The 27915-nt window shown below is 39.4% G+C and overlaps 1 protein-coding gene across 3 annotated transcripts in view; it reads right to left on the bottom strand.

The window, feature by feature from the left end:
- Positions 1-27915, bottom strand: part of LRCH2 (leucine rich repeats and calponin homology domain containing 2) — a 37361-nt gene that overhangs the window by 8958 nt on the left and 488 nt on the right. The window contains exons 1-14 of one of the 3 annotated variants that reach the window (XM_042825325.1): positions 22987-23087; positions 14901-15045; positions 12153-12279; positions 10112-10217; positions 9870-10006; positions 9528-9661; positions 9099-9189; positions 8663-8774; positions 7629-7726; positions 7446-7513; positions 7163-7267; positions 2843-2911; positions 1788-1836; positions 605-721 (exon numbers count right to left, since the gene is read on the bottom strand). In XM_042825325.1, coding sequence (XP_042681259.1) covers positions 605-721; positions 1788-1836; positions 2843-2911; positions 7163-7267; positions 7446-7513; positions 7629-7726; positions 8663-8774; positions 9099-9189; positions 9528-9661; positions 9870-10006; positions 10112-10217; positions 12153-12279; positions 14901-15045; positions 22987-23053 — 1425 coding nt within the window. In that variant the 5' untranslated portion in view covers positions 23054-23087. Of the gene's footprint in view, positions 1-604; positions 722-1787; positions 1837-2842; positions 2912-7162; positions 7268-7445; positions 7514-7628; positions 7727-8662; positions 8775-9098; positions 9190-9527; positions 9662-9869; positions 10007-10111; positions 10218-12152; positions 12280-14900; positions 15046-22986; positions 23088-27915 lie in introns of those variants that run through there. The other 2 variants (XM_042825324.1, XM_042825323.1) reach the window with 2 other exon arrangements.

A 27915-nucleotide genomic window follows, 5' to 3' on the forward strand; every position in this document is an offset into this window, starting at 1 on the left:
GGGCAAGAAAATCAACAGCTTCTTCAATCACAAGGAAGTATCTCGATTATAAAGCATGCTCTATTTTTTCCCCCATAGACTTACTTTCTTTCAAATTCCCTATCATTTTATAAAGATCTTTGATGGTAGAGACCCAAGAAACTGATTTCATAACTTACTAATTAGATCTTAACCTAGCACTGATCAGAAGTATCCTATTCCTCTACTATGTGTAAAAGCACATTTTATCTGAGTGCTGCTGCTTCTCAGCAGTTCTGCAACAAGCAGACACTGACACCTAGTGACCAATGATACTCACTGCAGCAGCAAAATCAATACAGAGCAAACATGCAGTGAGAACCAAAATGCATGTATATCCTTTGTAACCACGCTGCAAGAAAAGGCAAAGCACATTTTCCTTAGATTGAAAATGAAATCCTTCAAACTGGAGCCAGATTGACTGGATGGGGCTCTGAGCAATCTGTCTATAGCAGGGTGCTTTGAAACAGATGCTCTGAAAGGTCCTTTCCAACCTTGCATGGCTTGCAAAGCAAAGGAGCAAAAGCCCAAGCAATACAAGGTAAAAGAAAAAAAATACAAAGTAATTACCCACACCATGTATTACCTTGAAATACTCTTTTCTAATCTGTTTACTTCTCCTCCTTTCTTCATTCTGCCAAATTATTGGCTGTGTTTCTGGCCAGCGCTGATCGTCCACTGAATCCTTCTGGTTTTCCAGTGGCTAGAAAAGTTTACAAATACTTCACAAGATGATAAAATACACCTTGCATGCATTATCACAAATCATTATAAACTACAGATGGCTTCCCACAGCGTAGCTTTAAGGCATGGAAGTGTCAAAAGGAATTCTAGTAGAAATCAACTCTCCACTTAAAAATGAACCACTTGAAATGCTAAAATACACTTCATACAAGATAAAGGAACTACAAAATCATTCTTATGAGAACAACACACTTTTCTGCACTAGCTTAACATTCACAGGTACGTTAGGAAGCCTTTCAATGCTACCATACATAACTTCGAAGGGCCGGTCAGAACTGTGGTTAGCCAGCAGCACATCTCATCTCTCAGTATGAACATTCACTGCACAGGAAGAGGATGAATATAAGAAGAATTTGCATACTGCTGTCACCCAAAAGGCTACAAACACCAGACAGCAGTATAAAAGTCTCCTCAGAATGTTGCATAATGGAATACTTCGACAGAGGCAGTTAATGGAAATTCATTCTTACAGTAAGAATAAATATGTTTGCTTGCTCTGTGGAAACCAGTGGACAAACTGAAGGCACCAATTCATAAAGAGGCTAAGACAGAGTATCTACATTTTGAAAGATTCATTTCTATTAAATTATTCGGCCATTCAGCAACTGTATTAACTGATGGATTAAGACCCAAAAATAATGAAGTACCCTTTACAGTTTCACTTCAATTTTGTGTCATGCAAGACTGGAGGAGGTACATGGAGTGGAAGACATACATAACTCAAATTATTTATACTTTTTTCTTTCTTTTTTACTGATTTGCCATCATCTTATTGTTTATGTAAATAAATTCAAAAAACAAACTTTATCTCACCAGTCTCAAAATCATACAGCCGTTACCATACCCCCTAAAAAGCCTTGCATTACACAACTTGAGTCAAACTGTCTGAAAGTTGATGAAAAGTTTTCCATTTTCCACAATTACATGTACACTATATATGCAAGCAACCAAATTAACACATTTTCGGCAAGAAACAAAGTGACTTAGCTATGAAGCAAACAAACCTTTTGCATTTGGATATTTACCTGCCAGCTGTATGGAGACACTGGAGAGTTCACTTCATCTGCTGAGACACTAAAAATCAAAAGGAGAGGCATTACGGAATTTCATTACTTTATTTTTGTGTATTTAAAGAACAAGAATTTACTGCGTTCCATTATTTTGTTTTTCAAAGCAACCACCCAGCATTTCTTCAAAGCTGGCAAAACATTTGTTCTCAAGCATCTGGAAGACTCACAGCCTTCATTTCACTGTTAGCTCCATAAAGCTAAGTAGAAGCTTACACTAACAGTGGAAGTGAGAAACCTTTTAAGATGGGACAATGAAATGGCAGAATCTCAAAAGGATACTCTAGGCCAAGGATGGTGCCTGAGCTCATCAGAGCAACACAGAAAAGTTTAGATTTAGTGCCACTTAAAAATTTTATTTCTAAATCTTTCTGTGAAATTCAGCTCCATCAACTTACCAACAACCATTTCATTCACATTCTGACAGCTGGAGTAGAACATGAGCTCAGAAGCCGTGCAGTATACCAAAAAAACTACAGCTGAGGATTTAATACATGGACTCAGCTCTGTGTATGCAATGATGATAAAATCTACTCCCAAAGTAACCAGGCATTTCTTAGTTTCTGTATTTTCTATTCCTTTTTCTTCGTGTTTGCCTCAAACCAATTGATCTGCTTTCTAAAGCTGTTAGGCATAGGAAATCTGTCTGAATCACATCTGTTAGACTGTTAAGTAATGAGAACTGCAGGAACTGCTACAATAAATAATTCTGATCTGCTGTTAGTACATACATATCTATAGCTACTACACGGTCTATACGTGAGAATTCCTTATGGATATGTCAGTATTTCTATTATCTTTTTATGTTCCTAACAGAGAGAGTGACTGGAGTTCCTGCACATCAGCACAATAAGACAACAGTCTGTAACACCTATGTACCTTGTGTACGCACAGGTTTCTGTTGTTTCATCCTGAACTAAAACACTAGGTCAAAAGATGGCACTACTGACATAAAACAAATACCAGAATTAGTTCCATAAAATATTAAAAGCTATGATAAAGTAGATTAATACCATTTTTCAGACTCCACTGGCTGCTTTGGCCTGTTCCTCGTGCTTACTGAGGCTGAATGATTAAGAAGCCTACAGGGAAAAAAAAAAGCATAATAGTCAATAGTTTTGTAGTTGTTTTTTTTTTTTTTTCTTAGAACACACATCACTTACACAGTGTAACTTTTCCTGTAAATAAAGTTTGAACAATAAAGGTAGGATCTTGCATAAAGTTGGAATATGTACATGTGTACCCATAGATATGAAATCCAAGGCCAATTCTGCTTCCATTCAAAACAACAACGCAGTTTTCAGCTTGTATAATGCTCCTGTTCTGACTTTCAACAAACTAAAATCAATCATAATCCAAACCAAAATGCAGTTTCCCCTTTTCTCTTTAAGCACACACCAGCTGAACTGATCTTGCAGCTGCGTGAAGTTACTCCACCCTCCACACAAAAGGCCCCACTGTTTGCTAAAACCAGAAGAGACAAGATGGTCAAACTACAGCAGACAGAACAGGCTGAGCACTGCAGATCAGTCAGCAGGAGGAAGGAGGGCTGCTGATTAAGACTGCAAATGCAAAAGAAATGCAAGAAAAGGAGAGGGGGAAAACAGGAGAATAAGAGAAATGCAAGCTAAGAACTAACCTAAGTCTAATAAACCTACAGAAAGTCCTTTTTCCTCAACCCTAAGCAATAAAAAACTATATACAGATTCAGATTATAATTTTTAAATTGGAAATAAACATAATCTCCTTCCTGTGTGTAAAATGTTAAAAATACCAAACCCACCACAAACACTTAAATATTTTCAGTTAAGCATCACATTGAGGATAACTAGAATGATTAATGAATTCTTGGAGGTATCAACATTATGGTTCAACACTGAATTCACCACATGCTGGAGAGGACTGACCAAAGAAGTTTACATCAAATTACACGTAGAATTATTAAAAATATGTAAAAATAAAAAAAAAAAATTAAAAAAAAAAAAAAGAGAAGAAAACCAACTACTCTGCTTGCATGTTGTCATCATCGTAATATATGGCAGTAAAACAAGGAACTTCAAATGATGGCTAATTTCCATTCAGACTTCTGATTACTGTCGTAACTCTGAGCTCACTCATCACTCTTTTAGTTCAAATCTCAGTGTGTGAAATTCAGTTTAATAGGACTGAGAAGTTAAGCCTGTAACACAACTCGATAATTCAGTTTGCAGCACGTGCTTCCCTACATTTTGTCCTCAGAATCAACCTGAAGGGCACTTTCCAGAATTTAAACAAGTCCAGAAATAAGTAAATTTCATCAAAAAAATTAACTTCCAGAGCACAGGATGCACCAACCATCATGAAATAAACTGCTCTGTAGTCATTACTTTTTAGAATCAATTCCCAGAGTAATTTAGCTCTCTCTGTTCCACTAAAGGCAATGAGAAATTCAGATAAACTTTGTAGTGATATTTTATCATTAAGATGAGCTGAAGGGATGTAGAAATTTGAGAGACCCAAACACAATGATGCATCTGCTTGACCAAAATGGGCATTAATTCCTGTAAACTCAATGATTCTATGTAGCAAAGGCTATTTCTTCTCCATAATCAGGAATAGAAGTGTTAGGAAAAAACTATGCCATATAATGTCATACATCATAATTCATACTAAATTAATATGAATTTAGAGAACTACAGACTCCTGAGTTCATAGCAAAATAGTTTATCTGGAAATACAGACTTGGTAGCCTCGATCTTTCTTCCAGGAAATACAATACAAAACAGTGGGCAATAAAGGGAAGAACAAAACTTAAATCCTAAAATGATGCTCCTTTATGTAAGACGTTAATGGCACAAAGAGCCCAGCAACTGCTTTGACTCTTGCCATCTATCAAATCCAGCTACACAAAGATTTGGACAGACGACTGGCAGATGCTCATATTGAATCCCAGTGTAAGAATGGGCAGAAGAGAACTGCATCAGCACTGCAGTTTATTTTCTACTTACGTTCCCACTAACTACAGAAATTGTGCTACTACACAGATCAACTACAGCTTTGCAAGGGTTCTAAAACACACACAGTGTGCAACGTAAAAACTCAACAGCACAAACAATTACACATATTTATAAATACACTGAGCTCAAAAATCAACGCTGACTCATTTTTCTGGTTGTATGCCATGCAAACTAACAACTGCACCAAACTGCTGACGAGATGGGAAAGAAGTGATAGTCCAGTTATGTTACTGAAAAATATTTTCCAAGGTCTGAGAATTGATAAAGCAGCTTCTCTTCTCAACAGTCTTCGTTTTTATATTTTAAATAAACACAATATTGCAATTAAGGAACGCAAATGAAGCAAATGATGCTACTGGTGCTTGAAGGATTGCCACCACTATGCTTAAAATACAAGAACTATCTGGGATCTATTAAGCTCACAAAGACAGTAGAAATCTTTCACTGTAAGCCAAAAATAACAGATTATAAATCAAGAGAAAGACTCCAGTCATTCAGGAGCAGTCTAATGCCTTCATGTATTCTGTTGTCATTGTAAGCTGTGCTCTTACAGCTTCAGACAGTTCCTTTTGTCAGGGGAGCACATACACCCAACGCTCACAAGAAGTGAAACAGACTCATTTGGTACCACAGAAGATCGTTTCAATTAATTAATTATCCTATTCCTGGTCTGCTTCAGCAGAAAGCATCCACAATAAGTTAAAGTTAACTGATAATGTAGCTAAACCTGAAAGCACTCAGTTCATCACATACACATACATCTGAGCACAACCTACACAATTCCATCTCAGAGTTCCAGCTTCCTGTGAGTTCTGTGTACCTGTTGCTTCACTCATGGCTGACAAATGCAAAACAAACTCTCAGTCATGATAGTATGAAAGCAATCACTAAACTCAAGAGCTTTTTGAAGGAACAAACTTTTTCCTCTGAGGTTCCATAATATAAATTTAAAATTTATATTATTTAAATTAATTTAAATTTAAATTTAAAGATTCAAAAACAAAAGGAAAAAAAAAAAGGAGATAAAGCATGGGATAGGGACAGAAAAATAGGCTTATAGTCAAGGGTCATTTAAATGTACTCTGTTGAGCTGCCTAATTAAATATTTCCTGAAACAATATTTCAACTTAACTAACGATAAACACATTGCAATCTGTTTTTGCTAGCAAAGTATCTTAGGCTAACTTAGCCAACCCCTATTTTCTGCTTTGCTTCCAAAAATGGCCAGAAATGTTTCTGTTCTCCAGATTTTGTTTTAGAAAACCTGATGCTCCACAAACACTGTATACCTGGATGCACGTCCTGCCGCCCTCGTCCTCTGGAAGAGCTTTTCACTGAATGAAGTTCTATAGCTTAATGGCCTTCGTCTGCATTCATATTTCATGTACATCAAAGCCAAAGATGGAAGAAGGAAGCGGAACAGGTTGATGGGAAAGGACAGGGAAGTCATTAGCACAGCAAGCAAAAAGAAAAGAAACACTGCGTAGTATTAAAAGCAAACACACCGAATGAACAGGAATGCAACTAGTAAGGAGTTATTTCATGCTGCTCACTTCTCTGAGCATTTTGCTGACTCGAGCTGTGCACGTTTTCCACAAATTCAAAAATATCTCAATTCAACTTCGAAACATTATTCTTACTGCTGCTTATGGCAAGAAGCTACGAATCCACAAGCCACAGATTCAAAATCAGGTCTAAATTTCACTTTACTAATTGCAAATAAGTGCCATTTTATATTAGAGATTTACCCCCCATATAACTAAAGATACATAAGCAAACTTTAAATACAAAGCCTAAACTAAGAAGTAAAATTTAATCACTGAGATCACATATATATGATCAATTTAAGAGCAAAGTAAAACATTTAACAAGATCACTGCTGTAAGACAGAAGAATGTATGACGAAGTTTAACTTGCAGCACACCAGAAGAGGAGTGGCTTGGTACTACAAAACACTAGGTAACCAAGACATTCTAAAGCTAACCAGACAAGACACACATACAGTATAAACAGCCGTCATAAAAGATATACATCCACCACATGGTAAATGTAGACAATAGTCTATTTAGGTGAGCACTGGCCATGCTACCTTGGTCAGAGAAAGAAGAAAAAAAAAAGATTACCATACAAACCATAAAAATCAAGACACTTCCCCTATCATGTGCTCCTTTCCACATGAGGATATCACTCCTTTAAGACAGCAACTTTATGAAAAGAAACATGGGACAGCCTATTGCTTCAACTGTTCAAAAGTGTTCTCAGAATGAAGAACTTTTAAGTTCAAGGCAGGCTAAAGAATACATTAATTGCAACACAGTTAACTAACATTGTTAATACCTGTGTTTTTGTTCTTGCTGCAGTAACTGAGCAGCTATTTTTCTCAAGTCTGTCACTTCTTTGATTTCATCATCTTCCTCAGCCAGCAGCTGTTCTTTCTGAAGCCTGAAAAATTAAACACCAGTGACTTGCCTGACTTCAGTAAAGCAAGATACAAAAACAGCAACAAGCAGCTCTTTGTTGCTTTTTTGCTCAAGAAGAAGAGCTCCGTGTTTAACAGACTTCTGTACACAAGGAGTTTAAAAGTAAAACCCCTCATCAAAAAAAGACTGTAAAGATTTACCTTTTTTCATCTCCCCAGTCCTCACTGTGCTCTATCTTTTGGGATTTTTCAGGGTGTTTTCCTCGTTCCTTATTTAGGATGAAAAACAAATTAGACTTCAATTTAACACACACACACACACACACAAAAAAAAAAAAAAAAAAAAAAAGTCCATTGAATGAGATTTGAATCAAGCTATGCTACCTTTATATAAGACAGCAGTGGTCCAATCTGCACATCTCCCTGCTCAGGAACAGCTCCCTCCTCTGCATTAGGATCAATGTAATCATACACCTCCTGGTCTAGTGAAGATTGATTAGGAACAGAAAAGAGAGTATTAACAGTTCTGTTAATCAAACGTTGAGAGAGAAGTCACAGTCAGAAGTACTAGTGAAAAATTACAGATAAAGATAACGCAATGCAAGATAAAGGCAAATGGGATCCTGGGCTCCATCAGGAGAGGGGTGGTCAGCAGGGACAGGGAGGTGATTGTCCCTCTCTACTCAGCTCTTGTGAGGCCCCATCTGGAGTACTGTGTCCAGGTGTGGAGCCCTCAGTACAAGAAAGACATTGAGATTTTGGAAAGGGTCCAGAGGAGGGCGACTGAGATGATCAGGGGGCTGGAGCACCTCCCCTATGAGGACAGGCTGAGGGAGTTGGGCTTGTTCAGCCTGGAGAAGAGAAGGCTGCGGGGTGACCTCATTGCAGCCTATCAATACCTGAAGGGAACCTACACCCACGAGGGGAGTAAACTCTTCAAAAGGGCTGACAACAGCAGGACTAGGGGAAATGGATCCAAGTTGAAGGAGGGAAGATTTAGGTTGGATGTTAGGGGGAAGTTCTTTACAAGGAGAGTGGTTAGGCCCTGGAACGGGCTGCCCAGGGAGGTTGTGGATGCCCCATCCTTGGACGTGTTTAAGGCCAGGTTGGACGGGGTCCTGGGCAACCTGATCTGAATGTGTGTGTTTGGTGGCCCTGCTAGGCAGGGGGGTTGGAACTACATGATCCTTGAGGTCCCTTCCAACCCGGGTGATTCTGTGATTCTGTGATCTGTGAATTAAATCACATCCCTCTGATCTATCTTCCTTTATTTATGATTTTTATTACATTTTTTTCTGAATTGACAAAGATAGAATTCCAATATACCCTCATATCATTTTGTGCCATTTTCCTAAATCAGATTACCTTAGGAAAAGCAGTTCTTTTCCCTAAAGTGACAGATGCACAACAGATATTACCTTTCTGTGGATCGAGTTTATTCCCCACTACATGATTGTCGTTCCTCAGTGTCTGTTCCCTTGTTGATTCTGACACCTGGGAGTGAAGGCTGATTGTATCGTCATCAGATGGCTGCAAAGACAGTCACACTGAATACAGAATTTGCATATAAATCACATTATTAGATGATTTGCTAATAAGCCACGAGTTATAATACAATACACCCTTATCAGGAGGAATAGCTCCCAACACAGAAGCTTCTTTTTTCTTTTAAGACAGTAACAGTTTAGGGAGCAGTGACTGATTCTGGAGTCCAATGGTTCAAACTAAACTGTATAAATATTCTAAGGGTGTTAAATGTGATTTTGTCAAGCATTTCCCAAACTATATGAAATAGAGAAGCAAAGAAAATCCTATAAAACAAGTAACAGAAATTCACCAGTGAAATATACTTACTTCTGTTGTGGACAATCTTTTATCTCCATTATCGCTTCCAATGCCAGAGTCTGGTCCATGATTTTTATTGGGATAAAAGTCCTCTATGCTACTTAAAATTTAAAAAAATAACAATGAATGAAAGAAACTGTAGTCTCACTTTTTTAAAAGAAGATTAACATTCTTTTAAATGTATTTTCTGTATATTCATCTACAAATCTTCACACAATGGAGATTTTTCAGTCACTCAGATCCAATTTAAGACTCCAGTAATATTATCTTAAAAAGTAAATTATATGACTTCTAAAATAAACCACTGAAGTTACAGCTATTGAACTGTAAGAATAAGTGTTTTACATTCTTTTCTCCGCCACAAAGACCACTCCATAGCAAATGCTAAAGAATATAAACAAATAAAAGCATCAAACAAAACCAAAATCCAATACTCACCTGTCTGTCAGTGGCTGGGAGGGGATTCGTTTACCCAGCGATGGAAGATCCAAGGAATCTGGTTTTTTATCTATTCTGAGGCATGCCTGAATGCTGAGGAATTTAAATATATGTACTTTACCCTTTAAGCATATCTGGAAACAAAGAACAGTTCTTAATTACATAGCATGTCTTTAAAAAACACACGCCAACAAATTCTTCCTACATCGATGAGTTTGTGCTCACAATTCCTACTAGCAGAAATACAGCTAGAAAATAAAACCTGATTGGTATTAAGGTAGGATCTTAAAGAGGAAGCTCTTCTAATGTAAATTACTAAAGCAGCATTTTTTCCATACTGACCTGTGCTGGTGGTATCTGCATTGGATTGTTATCCAAAACTATTACTTGTAAGTGACGTAACTTTCTGTAACAAATTGGAATTTCTGTAATTTTATTACAAGAAAAATCCAGCTTTACCAAAGGAAGGTCTCCTAGTTCTGTATGGAGGAGGAAAAAAAAAAAAAAAAAGAAGGAGAATAAGATATCCAATTAACACTTTACCTTGTTTAGCTACACTAAAGAAATGGCGATGAGCAGCTTACCATCTGGCAACATATGGAGATTATTTCTTCTTATGTTTAATTCTCTAAGTGACTGCAGTTTTCCTATTTGCTGGGGAAGAACCTGAAGTTCATTGCAGCTAATATCCTAGATAAAAAAATATAATGAAAAAATTAGCTGCACATCTTACATGAAATTAAACAAAGGCAAATTGGTATGAGAATTGTCATAAAGCATCCGTGGCAGATCTCACATTGATTCTTCACTATTTAGTGACTCATGTTTCAGAAATTCAATTCAAAAGGTTAAAACAACAAATGATGAACGACTGGTTTTGAAATTAAACCTGTACCCCAGGAAACAAAGGATCCTGCTGCAGTTTCTATGTCAGCTACAAACTTCTCGTATTACTGCCAGCAAGTGATTTACAATCTGCTCCTTTCATAAAAATTCTTCTTTCCTTACAAATCTTCAATCAAAGGAACAGAAAATGTACAGAGTAATGTTAGGCTCACCAGCTCTTTGGACTCGAGCATTAGAGTGTAACAAAGCAGTGCCAAATGAGCACAGCCCACAGCTACTTCTGCCTCTGGTTCAACACCTACGTGGTCCATAATCAATAATCACACTGATATAATCAACAGCGTCTAAACTTTTCTATTTCCAATAACAACATCAGTAAAATACACTGGATTGACTCATTTCCTAGACTAAATACCATTACATTTTAGATACTTATCTACATAATGAAGAATTGGAAGCTGATTTTAAAGGCTAGCTTCTAGTTATTCACTCAGCCGAGTGAGTCAGCCTTAAGCCAGCCTCCTTCCCCGTTACACCGTTCCAGAGCTCCGGCTGTTAGCAACAGAGATGACTGCACACAGCTGGATGTCTCAAATTATAGGCTGCTCAGGGTCAGCTGTTGTGTATCTACTGCAAGTTCTTCTCTGTCCACATCACCAAATGGAAAACAGGACTCCTTTCTAAAAAGGAATCTTTCTAGCATGCGGCTTGGTTGTCAAAAAAAGAAAGTATGAACTGCTAAACAGGTCCAACAGGTCATGGAATGAAACTCTCTGCTATGTCCAGAATCTGTCATCAAGCATGCATTCTAGTTTTGACAATTCTGAAAAATAATTCAAAACCAGTGCTATTATAACACTGAAAAATTATCAATTCCTTTAAAACAGCAGCAGTGGATCTCACCTTGAAGCTCTGTGACACTGAAGTATAGAGAACTTCTCACCAAATAGAAGAGTAGAAGACCTTAAAAAAGCCTCACAATCAGAATCTCGTATTACTTGTGAGTTAAGGAATAAGTGTTGCCTTATCTCAAAAACTAGGTCATGTTAAAAGATCTTTGGAGCATAAACACCTACTCCCAAAATAGGATATGGTTTACTTGCAGTAACCAAAGAAATAGTAAATATTGAAAAATCAGACCTCACCCAAGTGCCAAGTTTGTGAATGACTGTGCACAGTTCTCCAAAAGCAGAGCTTAACACTTAAAGCCCAGCATATTAAGAAAATAACAGAGGACAAAGCACAAAGGTTCTGTATGCCACAGGACAAGATCATGTTGCAGATGCACCTGAACTGGGAATAGCTCAAATCACTCTTCAACCTAACCAAAGCAAGGGAAGGAGAAAAGGCTGGGGTGGCCTGGGAATGCAGAGCAGGACACAGTAATGGACTGGCATAACTTCTATATGAGTATGGATTAAATAAACTCCTCAGCCAGAGGAAAAAAATCAAGTTCTTCAATAAAAAAACAGAATCATGATTACTGTAAAGAAAGAAAAATGTAACGTTTTAACACACAGAAAGCAGAGATTCCGATGAAATAATCTGAGAAGCAATTCTATTTCTGAAGGCTTTAAGTTAACCCAGCGTGCTGATCTGTGTTTATTCCCAGTTTTGGAACTCTGCAGTATACATTATGCCTGTATTCTGAGATCAAATGTTGAGGAAAGAATAATGGAAATTACATTTTGCATTCTTATTTTAAAATCATTATTGATTTATATTTTTCCTACGCTGTAACAAAGTCCTTATACTTTCCTTAATACAGTTAATACTCACCAACTCCATTAGATCTCTCAGCTTTCCAATTTCTTCTGGAATGGAGACCAGCTTATTATTACTGACAACCAGGACTTTAAGTGGAAGATCAAACAGGTATTTTGGCAACGTTGATAGAAGATTTCGACTTGAGAGAAAGAAAAATGGAACAAGCAAGGCTGGGTCATAATACTCTCTTGAAGCCTGATGGCAAGCCTCACATGCTGTACTTTTCTCCTATTCTGAAGAAATATTCTCCACCAACAATAATTTCATTCATGTTTCATAAAGCTATAATCTTTATCATGAACTCCCTACCAGAAAAAGGCTAAAATACACTCTTTTTAAGTCCCCTTTTTCATTCGGATAAATGAGAATGTACTGTAGCTGAACTTTCTAATGTTAAAACATACAGAGAACTCTGTCAAAAGAAATTAAAAGAACACTGACAAATGCAACTGCAAACAAGAGCAAACACATCCCAGGAAATTCCAACCCATGTTCTCTAAGCTTTGTGCAATGATATCCCCACTCTGATGGAGAGGTACAGCTGATTTGGCACCTTGTCCCAGCTACTGTGACTCAATTATCAGCACTGACTGCAGGCAGTAGGGAATCTCTCAGGAATGCAACATCAGTGTGGTTCAAATACTGACAAATCACTGCATTCCTGCTGAGCTAATGAACATCTGCAATACTGAATCCATACCTGATGTTTGCTTTTATGCTGCTTCCAACACTTTCAAAAGGACCACCCAAACTGATGGAGTCTACCAGTTATATTCTTCTCATCAAAGCCCAACCAGGGGGATCTATGAAAAGTCACTGCTTCCCATGCCATTTAATTGTGTCATTCCTATGCCATCACCAAAACTCTCGACACCTATTTACCACTTCAGTGAGTAACAGCCCACAAGATAAGTTTTAATTAAAATTGACTTTTTCAAAGCAGCTTAAATCTGCTCTGGTAACAAGAGAGATATTGTTACTGACAATTTTAAATCAGCATTGGAAAATCTAGTAGTTGCTGAGTGCCACAGCCAGCAATGCATATAATTGCTCTCATAAGGCACTCATACATTGAAGAAAGAGGCATTAGAAAAGAACCATGTTCAGATGTGGTATGAAAGTAATTCCTTTCGTACCTAAAGAATTCCAAGATGTCAGTAATTGCCTCTACTTTAAGTGAAAGAAAAACCATCTTAACTGCTTTTGGTCAGTGGAGATGTATTAGAGCAACTGTTTCCACAGTAAAAAGAAGTTTGCTAATGCTACAGGACTACAGACTGCAACAACTTAAAAATGTTTCAGTTCCAAAGAGGCACTGTAAGAGTAACAGCAAACTGGAAATAAACTGTCACCAGCATCTTTGTAAAGAGCAACATATTTACTCCATTAACGCCAAGTGCAACATTGGAAGCTTCGGATGCATGCATGGGGTTTCTACCTCAGGCAGATATGATGGGCTTCTTATGGTGGGATGGCATGAGATACAACGCATGAGTAAACTTTTCTTTGTGGAAACTTGGCAATGAAAAAGTAATTCATCAGCAGTGAAACATAGGAGATTCATGTGAAGTCATCAAGGCTGTTGTGCTTGAAAAAGGAACAGCCAACTTGGAATTGTGTAATGCTTCCCTCCAGTCTTTTAAAAACAAAATGAGAAGTGGACATCACGTGGCTCTCTTCTGTAAGGAAGTATTTAATCTAATCTGGCAGTGTTTTGCTGTTGTTCACCATTGCAATCCACATGTACTGTGAAAACAGCACTCAGATATTAGCACAAAAAGGAAGAACAGAACACAGCCACGACCTCAGGTGAGGGGACTCCTGAAATAACACCAACACCCACTCAGAACTAAATGCTACTGCACTTATGGAGCACCTCAACCACCATCAAAAGAGAAATGGGATTGTGCTCCCATGAAGGAAACGAGGTCAAGTTTCTTTCAAAAACAAACAAACAAAGCCTGCAGTTCTATTGTATCATCAATCCTCTGAAGAATCTCCACAAACAGAGGACTTAAACTATCACTGTAAGAACAGATACTGGAGATTCAAGATTGTTGAGGGCTGCTGGTTTTGGGTTTTTGCTTTTTCCCCAGGTTTAATACATAGAATATTAAACAAGCTCTGTTATCAAGTCTGACACGCTAAACAGCTCTCAGCTGGGGAAAATGATTTGGACTTTATATAGTCAGTGTTAAAAGCGCGAAGAGTACTGAGGAAAACAAGGCCTCAGCTCTGTAAAGGAAGGTTCCAACAGATTCCCTCTGCTTCTGTATGTTCACAGAACATCCTTAACAATCTCCAGTTGAGCTTCTTTTCTTCTAAGGAAAACCAACCATGCGTTTTCCAAGTTTAACAGTAAAAATGGATGTGACTAATGTGCAAAATGAGCGGGATGAGTACGATGTTTTGGCCAGAGCGATTTATCCCCAAGACAGGTAAGTTTCTATGGGTAAATTTTAAACACAGTTTTTATTAGAGTAACAGTAAAAACAAAGAAAACTTCACCAACTCTCCTTACAGTCAGCTATCACAGTTTATTTAAAGAAATTCTGCAAGGTAGCCAACTCCTTCCCACAAAGGAAGCAATAAGAACTGCTGGCTCTAAAGCACCAAGGATACAACAAACACCATTATTGCGTCTGCCTGGACAGAAATACAACCACGAGGGCAATGTGTTACAGCAGCAGGATGCCACCTTTTCAAAGAGGGAAACTGGGTAACAACAGGATGCAAAAAAATAAGAAAAGCATTACTCACCTAATGTTCAGGTAGGTGAGCATCTGCAGGTTTTTTATAGACTCTGGAATGGATTTGATGCAGTTGTGATACAAGTTTAACGTTTCCAGTGGTGCAAACAGCCAGACATCAGGAGGAATTTCAGTAAATCTGTTCTTGGAAAGATCTGGAAGTAAAAGGAAAATATCCTTTTTTTAGTCAAAAAATTTGCCTGTGGTAAAATTAAAATAACCACTGTTATTCTTAACATGCTAAAGAAAAAAAATCAGGTATAAAATAATTCCGTTATAGCAGATATTACTGCATATAATTAATTGGCCAAAAAGACTTACAACACTAAAATAGTGTTATTTGATACTCACTCATAACAGAAAATAGAAAAAAAAAAAAAAAGTCAGGAATTCAAAGATGCTTTTGCTAGTTAAGAATGTTCAAAATGAAACTGAATCTCATTTCTTGTCCCTCTTCCACCAGTCACCCATGGAACTGCTCTTTTTTTTTTTTTTTTTCCCTCCCATTCTAGGCTTAAAAACCAAGCAGGGAACAAGCCCAGTAAACATTACTTTTCCTGTTTGACAGCTACATTACAAGCTAATTTTGTTGTGCAAAATATCTGCAATGCTGAAGCCAAGTCAGCAAAAACAAACAAAAAAACCTTGCATGCTTTGCTCAAGAGCTACAATTCTCATTTAAAAATGCATCCTTTATTGTAAGCACAGTAACTGAGAAATTCTCCAGTTGCACATTTATGACTTAGCTAAAAAGGGAATAAAATCACACCATCGATGCCAGAAGTACACAGCTATAAAAATAAGGCTGCAATTTACCCCAGCATAAGAGCAGCAAGCAGCCATCTCTTTGACAACAGCCACATAATACTTTAAACAGGGTTATTCATACAGTGTGTGAGTGCATTATAACAATCTGCACGCAGAAGCTAGGAGAAAACAGTGCAGACCACCTCCAATTCCATGTAATTTATAGATAGATAAAGGAGTTGGGGTGGAATATGAACCTTGAGTTCTGGAACTCTCACTTAACTACCAAAACCTGTGCCATCAACCCACAAAACTATCTTCTTGATGAGAAACAGGAATTTACTTGAGAAAGAAAGCCTGCTTTTCTGAAAGTCGCTTTGGCTCCCAACCCAAGATGCTTCAAAAGGATGTGGTTTCTCAGAAACGCTGAACAAACTCTTTTAAGAAAGAAGCAACACAGATCCCTTGCTATTTCAGGCTTTAGTTCTCAGTTTCCAACACTTGCATGAAGTAACCAGCCTTCTGCTTAGCCCCTATGATATTGGCAGCAGAATAAACTGCTTCTTTTGTTGCACTAAAGTGGAGAAGCAGACTAGAAAGCAGCTGGAGAAATGGTTAAAGGTCACTGTCAGGCTCAAAGCAGAAAGCTCAACAGCTTTAAGCACAACCTGCCAAGCAGCTGTGAGTGGCATTACACGGGGATCAACACTGGATGAAGGCTGAACAAGCAAATTAATGACACTGAGATGGAGGGGGAGAAGAGGCAACTCAAAGCTAGAAGGCAGGGGGCCAGCCAGAGTGTGCCCCATCAACAAGTTGGATCTCCCAAACCAAACTGATGAGAATCACTAGCATGTAGAGATGTAAGACTGAAGAATCTAGCAAAGCTGCTGAGTGCTGAAGTACACGTGATCTTAGGTGACAATCCCTCTAGAAATGAGATTATAGGAATTGCTTCCTCAACCAGTTTAGACTGGGAGACTAAATTGAGGGTGTTTTGTGAAGATTAAACATAAGACACTATCAGTGCCTGTGAATCAAAGGGTGTTTTGATTCACTAGCTCTACAAGTGAGAAGAACACCATCAGAAGGGTTAAGTTTAAAAGAGGAACAACAACACTACCAAGTTAGTTGCTGCTTCATTTATTTTTACACTGAAAGAGCAAAGTCTTTACTGACTGTATAGAGACCATTTAAAAAGAGTATACCAGAAGTTCAAAAATGAAAGAGTGTGAAGGAAAACAAATCAAGAGTCAGAAGAAGGTACCTCACACAACTTTAAGCCATGATATAAAGGAAAAAAACTTGTATTGTCAGTCAGGTCAAACCAGATCTGCCTTTATGTTTTCTCTGAGCATTCATCGTTGGTTACCATCAGGTGTACTGCTGGATTACATCACTTGAGCCAATGCACCCATGTCTATATTCCCACTTTACATGAGATGTGTTGAATTTGAAGCACATTCAAAAAAAACAATCTATCATTTTTTATGTAACGCTTTAATATAGCCTAGGCATTAAAAAAAACACAGAGGTAAATTAGTGACTAAAACTAAACTGTACATACAAGACCTCATCCTAAAGATTTACTTACAGCCAATCTCTACATGGATTGGAGACCAGCACTTACAATCTGCCATGCTAACACTTACATTAAACCATAACACCATAAAAAAAGTTTAATTATAATTCAGACAGTGATTACTACTTCACTTGATGAAGATACATAGGCAGGCAAATGCTGCTACTTAGCACAGCACTCCAAAGCACCCTATGATTACATGTGCTACCAACTGTTGTTCTATCACACAAACAATCCCGTCTCCTTTTGCTGTCATTTCCCCAACGGGAGGGCAAGCCCTGCCTTGAGGAGAGCCTGACAAAGAGAAAACTGATATGCATTCTGTCTGATGGAGTGCCAAGGGTGATATGAGCACCACAGAGGCTCTGCTAACATCACCTTCTGTAAGGATGCTAGACTTCAAACACATTTAACTTCACAACCAACCACGTTAAGCAATGGGCATTATTAGTACTGGAGCAGCCAAGGAAGAGGAGACAAAGGTTCTTTCTTTTTAGCCTTAGAAACAGTACAAGTTATCTCTTACCTTCAAGCTTTATTTAATGGTGTAACACAATGTAAGTTAAATGATTTCAATACATCAGAGCTTTTTAAGAGTTAGAAAGAAATAACACGATTTAAAGCAAAATGTAAATGGAATTTTGTAGTGAGATAACAGCATGCAAATATGAGTCAGTAAATACCAAATTTACAAGCTTCTACACCAACCAAAAATAGGGCAAATCCTAGTGCTAAGGAGTAATGTCCCTTCACTCAATAGTTCTGTTGTACTATTGAAACTCTAGTTCCTGGGTCCTCACTATCACAGCTCAGCCTCTAACCTGTGGCAAAGTTGCAATTTGTGCAGTTGTTTCAAAAGAGCTGTGAGTTCCCCCCTGCCATGGGGAAAGTCAGCTCTGAGGCTCTAAAGACGACAGGGAAATGGACAAAAAAAATCACAACGTGCTTATTTCAGAGCAAAAAGCAGAGAGTTTAAGGTGCCCCACATTAAACCCCAGTGCTTCCCACGCTGATTGTCCACATCAACATCACTACCGGGAAACGAGGATATCAAGAAGGGAGTTCTTTGTAGCAATATTTCCTCAAGAGGATCAAAAGGTGGGGTTTTTTGTTGGTTTTTTTTTTTTCCCCCAGAAGGCTGCACCAGGAGGCTTCTTCTGTAGATAAGATGCTAGGGAAAAATGCCATTGTGAGCTCCTTATCAGCACTGCAGCAGTAGTCATTGCCATGCTGACATGCACCACATCTAGGAATTGCTAGCAGGGCAACAGAGCCAGCTGGCCTGCAGCTCCATGGGAAGATGCAGCACTTCAAAGAGATCCATCTCCACAAGCAGCACCTTTTTCTGTTGCATGCAGGTTTTCTGGTGCATGCAAGGCAAAATGCTTACAGAAGGTCCCGCATCTCTTAAGCTGGTAGTGGAGATTTCTTGCTAATAGAATTGTATCTCCTCTCATCTACTTTAATAACTGCAAGACTACAAATCACAACACAGAAAATCTGAAAGCTCGTGGTATAGCTGTAAATGAAGAAAAGGGTAAGTCAGCTCTTCCATAGGCCAGCTACGTGTCCACACGTGAGCACAGCACACCCACCTGTATTTATCCACTCTTCACTCTGTTTTCAGAAGAGATCTATAGCTCAATCTACTGCAAATGTTGAATAACACCAAAACACAGAGCTGTTTTTTTAGAGAGCCGAGCACAAATCGTGACTGAGCAAAAACACTGCAATCGAGTTGTGCATCAGAAGGGGCTCTTTCCAGTGTCTGTTAACACATAGCTCGTGCACAACAGTTTGATACAAAGCATTTCACAGAGCAGGAAATCAACAAGTCAGACCCTGCAAAATACAAACTGTGTTGATTTGTCATTGAATCGTTCATCTATCAACATCACTGAGAAGCATTAAGTCCTACTTGATTATTTTTCCCCACTTTGTCCTCCCACCAACATCCTCAATAATTGCCAAACGTCAAAGCACACCCCAGTCTGCACCCATCTTTCAAGAAAGTAAGACATCTATTCTTCACAAAAAAAGAATGCTTCCAAGTCTGAGCAGCTCTCTTATTACACACTATTCCAGTGCTGTAACCACCACTATTTCTGCTGATTTTAAAGCCATCAGTAATCTGTCACCCAACCACTCCCACCACAACTATGTATTTGTAATAAGTTGGACTTATGACAGTTTATCCAGCAGCCTCGTCCATATCCCTGTTTTCATACCTCTTCTGAGATAAAAGACCTGAAAGCATCCCAAGCCTGCACATCCCCCCTTCAGATGTGTTTAATGCTACAAAAACCGTATCTCCACATTTCCTTTAGTCTTGCTATCTTCTTCACTGGGAACAATTAAACGCAGATGCTCAGAAATGCTATTAAGAGCCAGTGATAAGCTCAAGTGAAACTTGAGTTATCCATATCTGAAAATATCTTGCATTTAACACTGCCTGTACCAAGCTCTAAAAGACCCAGAAGTGCAGCCAGCACCCTACAAACATTTAAACATACCACTTTAGAAACGAAATCCCCTTGTACTACATTCTGTACAACATCTTTCTCCTCTGATAAGTAAAAAGGTAACAAAAAGCAAGACAATTGGATATATTCTGTTCTATTAGCGAAGCAAAGCTGCCAGCTTCTGTTGTGCTATTTCAATATCGGAAAACTACATCCAGGAACACGATTTGTCATCACTGCTGGCACGAACAATTTCCTCATTTTCTATCTTGTTTTAATCCTCAAAGCAATCATGTAAGTATATCTAAGTGATATGATCATTCAAGGACAGGAAGAAAAAAAAAAATTGCATTCAGTCAGAAGATACACAAAGGTAAGAGATGAATTTATGAACCTTAAAACGAAGTCTTTTAAAGCCCAATTTGAAAGCCACAAATGATGCATACAAAAAAAGAAAACTGAAGAAAAACGTTTGGTTCAGAATTGACTAAAACTGTAACGCTCCTTGACGTGTTTGATGAGAAACTAAGAAAGCAAAAGATCTGGTTTTGATTCCTAACCACAGAGAAAGCACTTTGCAGGAGCAAATCAATTGTATTGTTTAAACAACGATGCTTTCTTTGGTCAGAACAAAATCATAGAATCATAGAATGGCCTGGGTTGAAAAGGACCACAATGATCACCTAGTTGCAACCCCCTGCTATGTGCAGGGTCACCAGTCACCAGACCAGGCTGCCCTGGTCCACATCCAGCCTGGCTTTGAACGCCTCCAGGGATGGGGCATCCACAACCTCCCTGGGCAACCTGTTCATACGCTCCCTTCAAGTACTGGAATGTCACAACAAGGCCTCCCTGGAGCCTTCTCTTCTCCAAGCTGAACAAGCCTAGATCCCTCAACCTCTCCTCACAGGAGAGCTGCTGCAGCCCCTGATCATCTCAGTGCCTCCTCTGGAGCTGCTCCAAGAGCTCCACGTCCTTCCTGTGCTGGGGGCCCCAGGCCTGGACGCAGCGCTGCAGATGGGGCCTCACAAGAGCCGAGCAGAGGGGGACGATCACCTCCCTCTCCCTGCTGGCCGCCCCTTTTTTAATGCACAAAAACGAACGGAGGATTCTATGATAATCATGAAAAAGCACAGCACTGTCCTAAGCGACCTGTGAAGGCCTCTTTCAACCTAAATAGGGGGATTGATAACTGCAGTCTGTTTGTATTACACAAGTGTAACTACCTTAGCACTGCTTGGATATTTCAGACATCAGTTCATTAAGATGCTACACGGGAAAATTAAAGATGCATCTACAAAAACCAAGTGTGCCTAAATACATATCTGCTTCATATAGAGCGTATGCACCCAACCCAGTGGTTTTATTTATTCCTCTTCACTTGGTGTGACCCAGGCAAGACAAAAGGTTGGATACCCACAGCATAGAAGATCCTAATAATCATGACAGCCATTAATTTACATGGCAACATTAAGCAAACGCCCATCTTCATGAGGAACTTTCAAATATGGAAGGGGAAAAAAAAAAAAATCCCAGTTAGTACTCATTTTTAGGTTACTTTGTGTGTCCACTTCACCAAAACAAAATTGAACCCTTCTGTGTTTTAAGAGCTGTGCTCCTACGCTGCTACCAATTATAGGAGGAGGGAGAAAGAAAAGCAAAACCAACTGAGCCAGAAACTGAAATCCAGATCTGGAGGGATAAAGAGGAAACAGATTAAAGAGAACTTTTTGCAGGGATTCTGATGACAAGTCCCTTGCATAAGCTGCCCACCCCTTCCCATTAACATTCAAACAACATACAAACCAAGGTTTCTGAAACTCCTAATTCCTCCCAGTTCTCAGGAACCTTATGAGAGAAGAGCTCTTAAGCTCACCAGACCTACAGGACAAGGTACATTACCTAGCATTCCCTTTCAAACCTACACAACACACTTCGAAGCTAATTGCTCAAATTTTAAAGCTAAAGCACAACTAAACATTCCTGTATTCTGCAATGAAAAGGGAAGAAAGAAGCCTGGCTACTTAAATAACTAAATATCAGAACTCCCAAAATTTACTTCGGTTTAAAATTTAAGCATAGAGCAATTAAAACACGCCATGATTTATAGAATCATAGAATTGCTCAGGTTGGAAACAACCGTCAAGAGCATTACGTGTGCATGTAGACATCAACTACCTCAGCTTCAAAACATAATTTCATTAATTTTTAAATAGTACAGTTGCAAAGGGTTCCCCAGAATCACAGCAATTGCTTTTTTTTGTATTAAGCTGAATGAATTTAATATCCAAATAGATCTGTTCACTTTACAACATCAAGAGGTGAAGGGCTATGCTCAAACTGAACACATTGCAGAAAAAAAGAAACCTTGATGCACCTGCTAAGCATTTATCCCTCAGGAAATTAAACTCACCAGCATACCTCCCCTGTCACAAGGAAATTAAAATACATTTAAAGTTGATTGTTAAATGTTCACGTAGTAAGATTTAAATTGATGTTTATCTGGTGCGTATATGCAAATAAAACAGAATGAAGATAGACTGTGCTGCTACCTTTATTCCTATTCTAATCTTTGTGGTTGCTCCACATTTTAGCAGTAAAATGATAAAGATTAGACCAAACCTCAGCACTGGCTCGTAATGGCAGTAAGCACTCATGACAGAGTGACAAACACCAGGACTCACTCTGCAGCACAACCTCCCCATAAATAGGAAGCAGTGGCAGAACTGCTGTTCTTTTCAAACAGCAGACAGATATAACTCAGGAATTTTAGCCTCTGTATCTTATATGGAAGATTACTGGTCTATTCTCAAGAAATTTGCCCCGTAGAAGACAATCATTTCATACGTTAGCATTTGACACCATCTAAAAGCCCCACGAGGACTTTTTAAAATTACATTGCTATGGTTGAAGTGTAATCGCAAATCACCTGTAATCATAGAATGGCCTGGGTTGAAAAGGACCACAATGATCACCCAGTTCCAACCCCCTGCTATGTGCAGGGTCGCCAACCAGCAGACCAGGCTGCCCAGAGCCACATCCAGCCTGGCCTTGAATGCCTGCAGGTAATGTTAACTTCTAAACCTCTACCTTGAAAAGCTACATCAAACCCATGAAATAGTACAAGTAATGTAATCTGAGCTTGCAATCAACATGCTGAAAGAACAAACCCCTTCAAGTTCCTATAGGAGGAAAAGATCATCTTAAGAAATAAGCTTCTTAGAGTTGCTGCTCAGAAGGACCTGGTTTAGAAGCAGTATTGGTTGAGTTTTCATATCTAAGTGAACTGAAGTTAAGCTACTCACGCTTTGTCTTTACTTCATGATCAGTGCTGCTTTTGGAGTAAGAAGAAAACTGAAAGGTCACACACATGCTCTGCAAAAGTGGTGTTACATGCACAGCTCTTTCTACTTCTGTTTCCAGTTTTGTTTCTGCTGGTCTTAAGCACAGTTTTGTGAGGGTTTCACTTTCACGTCCTTCTCTAGCTTCAGGATGTGGTATTTGACTACTTTTAAGTGAATACACTGATGTTTCAAAGCATGACTGATGCAGTCATATTACTTTGGTCTTCAAGTTCTGAAAAATGCAACTCAAGCCCAAAGGCAGAAAACGATGCCAGGAGCAGGGAACACCCATGTTTTGATGCTGCATGCAGTTCCTAGCTTATCTCCAAAAAGATTCAGCACCAAACACACAGAGAACATAAGCACACGTAAGAGAAGATTATGCAGAATGTGTTTTTATCAGCCTGGAATAGACAACTGAAGGGATACAGTAAATTAACATCATTTCCAGTAAAAACACGGGGCTGCAAATGTAGTTACTGAGTAACAGGTTAAAAAAATAATCATGAAAAAAAAACCACCAAAAAAAAGATAGGAAGTGGTGTTTGGGTTCTGGACCCAATAACTCAAGAGCTAGGAAATACCTGCTCTGTGGTTACCCACTAATTTTAGTTATGCAGTGAAAGCAATGCAGGAAGGAACCATACATGGCCACGTAATTAGAGATCCTCATGATGCAGGGAGAGAAAGTTGTGCAGGCAATGAGAAGCTTCTCAGACCGGGTAGGAGGGATTGAGACCCAGTGCACTGCTTTGAAATCAACATGGTTTTTTTCCATCTTTAATACAACTCCTGTCTGCTGCTTGATTCCACCAGCTGAAACAAAACGACAAAGCAACAAATCCAGGTAAACGCTTTGTTCCAGCACACAGATGGTGAAGGATTTGCATTGTGTAAGTTACACCTGCTGGCCAGCAGCCTACAAACGGGTCTGAGATGAGGATAAGCCACATACAATTTATCTTTGCTGGGCAATTACACATTGACTCACCAGTCAAAGTGAATCTTTCAAGCACTTGGGAACATACCAGTAGTAATCACGTCTGACCAAGGAATGAATACATAGCTCTGGAACATAACTATGGGGTAGCTCTGCATTTCCTGTGAAGCTGCAGCACTCCAACTGCCCTTGCACAGTTACCTTTATGCTAAGGACATGTTCCAGCATTAAGTATTTCAGAGGTTAAATCTTCCTGATATTCCAAGACACGACGTTATGGAAAATCCAATTTCGCTGGATGGAGAATACAAAAAGGCCCCCCAAAAATTAGACATGTCATGTTCTTTAATTACATAGACCAGCATTCCAGATGAAGATGTAACGTGGATGTTTTGTTTTTTTTTTTAAGATATTGCTTGTATTATTCATAATGCAATTTGCTGTGCAGCCTAATAAGCAGTTGTTTCAACTTCAACTCACTGAACTGAGAACTTTCTAAGCTTGTCTATAGTAATAAGCATCCTTAACGAGCATCCTTACTACTGGGCTTCAGCAAGAAAGCCTCAGAGAGCATACATGACTCATCTCCCCTTCCTCCAAACACTGGACAGGCTCACAAACCACTGTGGGAACTTTCCACAGCTGCTTTCTTATTAATGGTGTCACTTCCAGCTCCTGCATCTGACACAGTTCTGATCAAAACAGCAGTACAAAAAACTCATGTAACCTGAGCTTGTTCCCATTCAAATGCGAACAAGTCATTACTGCAGAACCACATCTCTCAAGGTGTTTGACCTCCAGAAGGTAATCTACATTCATCATACACCTCATATTTGTATGTCTCTTCAATTCAAAGTGGGACTTGGCGTTGTTCAATTACTTGCCATCACTTCAACCAACACTGGTACCAGCAATACATAACTTAATTCACACAGGAAAACAGAATTGCTTTAGAAGTGTATGCTCGAGAGGCAGCAGAAGAGTAGTGCAAATAACATTCTCATGCAATTGACACTGAATATTAAGCTGTAGGCTATGTTGTTTTAAAACTGTAATTGCGTGGATGACTAAATGCCTTAAAAAGGACAGAAAGATGATGTAAAAACCAAAGTTGTGCACTTAATGTAGGCAGTAGTACTGCAAAGGATGTGCATGTTTCCCCCAGCCCACCAGGAACCACAATTGGGAACTGAGCTGCTGGCAATAAGATGGTGATTAGCCACGACAGGAGGGCTCGTTCTCAAGCCATACTGGTAATAGACTGGTGTTCCTCTTCAGCCATATGAAAAGGCAGCAGGTGGTGACCAAGGAGAAATTTCAAAGTTAATGTATTTACAGGCTGCCATCAATTGCCTGAGGTTCCTTCTGCATTAAGAATTGGGAATCGAGGGCTTTTTGTGGCATCTGTGCATTTATCCAGAGTAAAGAAATTGTTTTTGTGAGCTGTCACTTTAATGCATTTCATATTTACTGTACTCATGTTTTTAAGCACTGCTTACAAAAGGAAAAAGCAAATTCCTAAAGGCACAGGCTGCCTTCGGTCAGGATGGCCATACAGCACAGGAACCTAGCAAAAAAAAAAAAAAAAAGCAGAACAGAAATCACACAACTCCTCAGCTAAGCAGACAGTGATTACATTGATGTGATTACTCAATTACTTAACTGCCAGGGGCTTAATGTTGCTCACACAGCAAGAAGCAAAATTACACACGTTAATAAAGTGACTGGAATATTCATACATCTCTGGATATCTTGTGACTATCTTTTTTTTTTTTTTTTTTCCCCCCTCTCTTCCTAGAAGTTCATTTAACAGATGCACGAGATTTGTTTGAACAGCCAGAGAAAAAATCCGGGGTTGCAATGAAAATTCACGGTTAACATGAAACAGGAGAAAGTCTGAGCTGAACACCCAGACGCAGGCATTACACTTTTAGCTCAGCACTAAGATTGATCACATAGTTTAAGATGCCCAAAATGTACCATATTATTTGCAGACTGTGTACTGGCAAACCATTACGTAAGTTAGAGGCAAAGTTTGGCCTGACATCAAAACAGAAGTCCAAGGGCATTGCTGAGGATGCATCAACTGCAGTTGTGCTTTAGAAGTATGTTTGTCTCTGTTTGTATGAAACTTACCAAGAACTGCAGCATTCATACTTCAGCAACAAAGTCATTTCTAGGATTGATTTTACTGACATGAAGGTGGAATATTCTGGATTTACAATGATGCTACAGATGCTCTGAAGTTTCCTATTGTGAGGATGGGGAGATGCTGGCACTGTGGTTGCCCCCTCGCTGAAGGTCAGACTGGATGATGAGGCTGTGGGCAGCCTGGGCTAGAGGAAGGTGTCCCTGCTATAGCAGGGGGTTGGAGCTACATGGTCTTAAGGCCCCTTCCAACCCAAACCATTCTATTCTACCATAAAAAGACTCGTGATAAGAAAGAGCAGCTTTTGTATCCAGACTTGTTAGAGGCATCCTGTATTTTTTGAAGGCTTTGTTTGTTTGTTCAATGTTTGTTTCACAGCCTTCACTGACTTAAACTGAAAGTGAAACATTGGCAGTATTTCTGACCCAAGGCTTTGCTCCCCATGCCTCAGCCTGCACTTATAACCTCACTCATGGATGTACTGCAGAGCGAAGGAGCCATAACCGATTAAAATGCCAACAGACAAATGACTGCCTGTGAGGTAGCAGCTGATCCTACATCAAAAGATCTGTGCCACACTGATCCTGTAAAGTATGTCAGTGATTCATCAGCAGAATATCATTTACCCACTTATCAAAAAAAAAAAAAACACCCTACAGATGTCAAAATAAAGGCTACACATCTCCTGTTCACAAACGAGCTTCTGAAAGACATCTAAAATTCATAACCCATGGATTTAATTGGTGAATCAGTATTGCTATCCATCGGCGTCGTTATGAAAATGCTTTTGCACAGACTCACATCTATGACCCCAGTGAGTGATTTCAGAAGCAGCAGCACTACGGCTGCTGTCACTGTCAGATTGCTGTCTTGGAGTGTTTTCATACAACGTCCTTCATGGTGAAGGTTTGATCCTGATGCTGGTGACAAAGCCCTGCTGCCTTCTAAAAGACACAGGCAGCTTTTACTCAAATATGCTGACAATCAAAAGAGAGCTAAAAATTAAACCCAGATGCAACGAGAGGCAAACAAAATACGGGCCTTCATGCACCTGCTTCAGGATGCAGAGTCTTTTGTTAATGATGCTCCCTGTACAGAACATGTCATTGCAACACTTTGGTCAGTGAGCATTTAACACGTTGAAATGGCCTCCTGTGGCACTGAAGGTGTTTTATGGAGACAGAGCTATTATTTTTGGAACTTGTTCTTCATTTAACCTCGTGCCTGCATTGTAGAATAACCAACACACTTCCACCTAGCCCTGCTCCGTGTTGCATAGGGATGCATCACACACATCAGGAAAAAAAGAAGGCTAATAACCCACAAACCATCAGCAGGGAAACGGATACAAGAATGGGATTTATAAATCCGCCCTTCCCATGTTTTACACCCTGATGTACCGCGGGAGGCACAAGGACGGCATCCTTCAACTCTGTGCACAAAACGCAGCCCACAACAAAGCCCAACAGAACGCGGGTGTGATGGAGGAGCAGCACGGGGCTGCCAGAGATGGATCAGGTGCCACAATGGGCAAGCTGCGCTCAAAACAATAACGCAGCCATTCACAACCTACGGACAGAAAAAAAACAACAAAAAAACAATCAAACCCCAACACGGGGTTAATTCACGCAAGCAACGTTTGGGAAAGCCAGCTATTTCTGAACGAAATACGCGCTAGGAGAGGCATCTAACGTGATCGGCGCTCAGCAACCCAGCAGCAAGCAAAACCCGAAGCGCCAACACGAGCTCCACGGCCCGCGGGCACCGCATCCCGCGGGCACCGCATCCCGCGGGCACCGCA

Source organism: Centrocercus urophasianus, unplaced genomic scaffold, assembly GCF_019232065.1.
Source record: "Centrocercus urophasianus isolate 14NV4802_14NV808 unplaced genomic scaffold, USGS_Curo_1.0 seq_24, whole genome shotgun sequence".
In the NCBI taxonomy this organism is placed as follows: domain Eukaryota; kingdom Metazoa; phylum Chordata; class Aves; order Galliformes; family Phasianidae; genus Centrocercus; species Centrocercus urophasianus.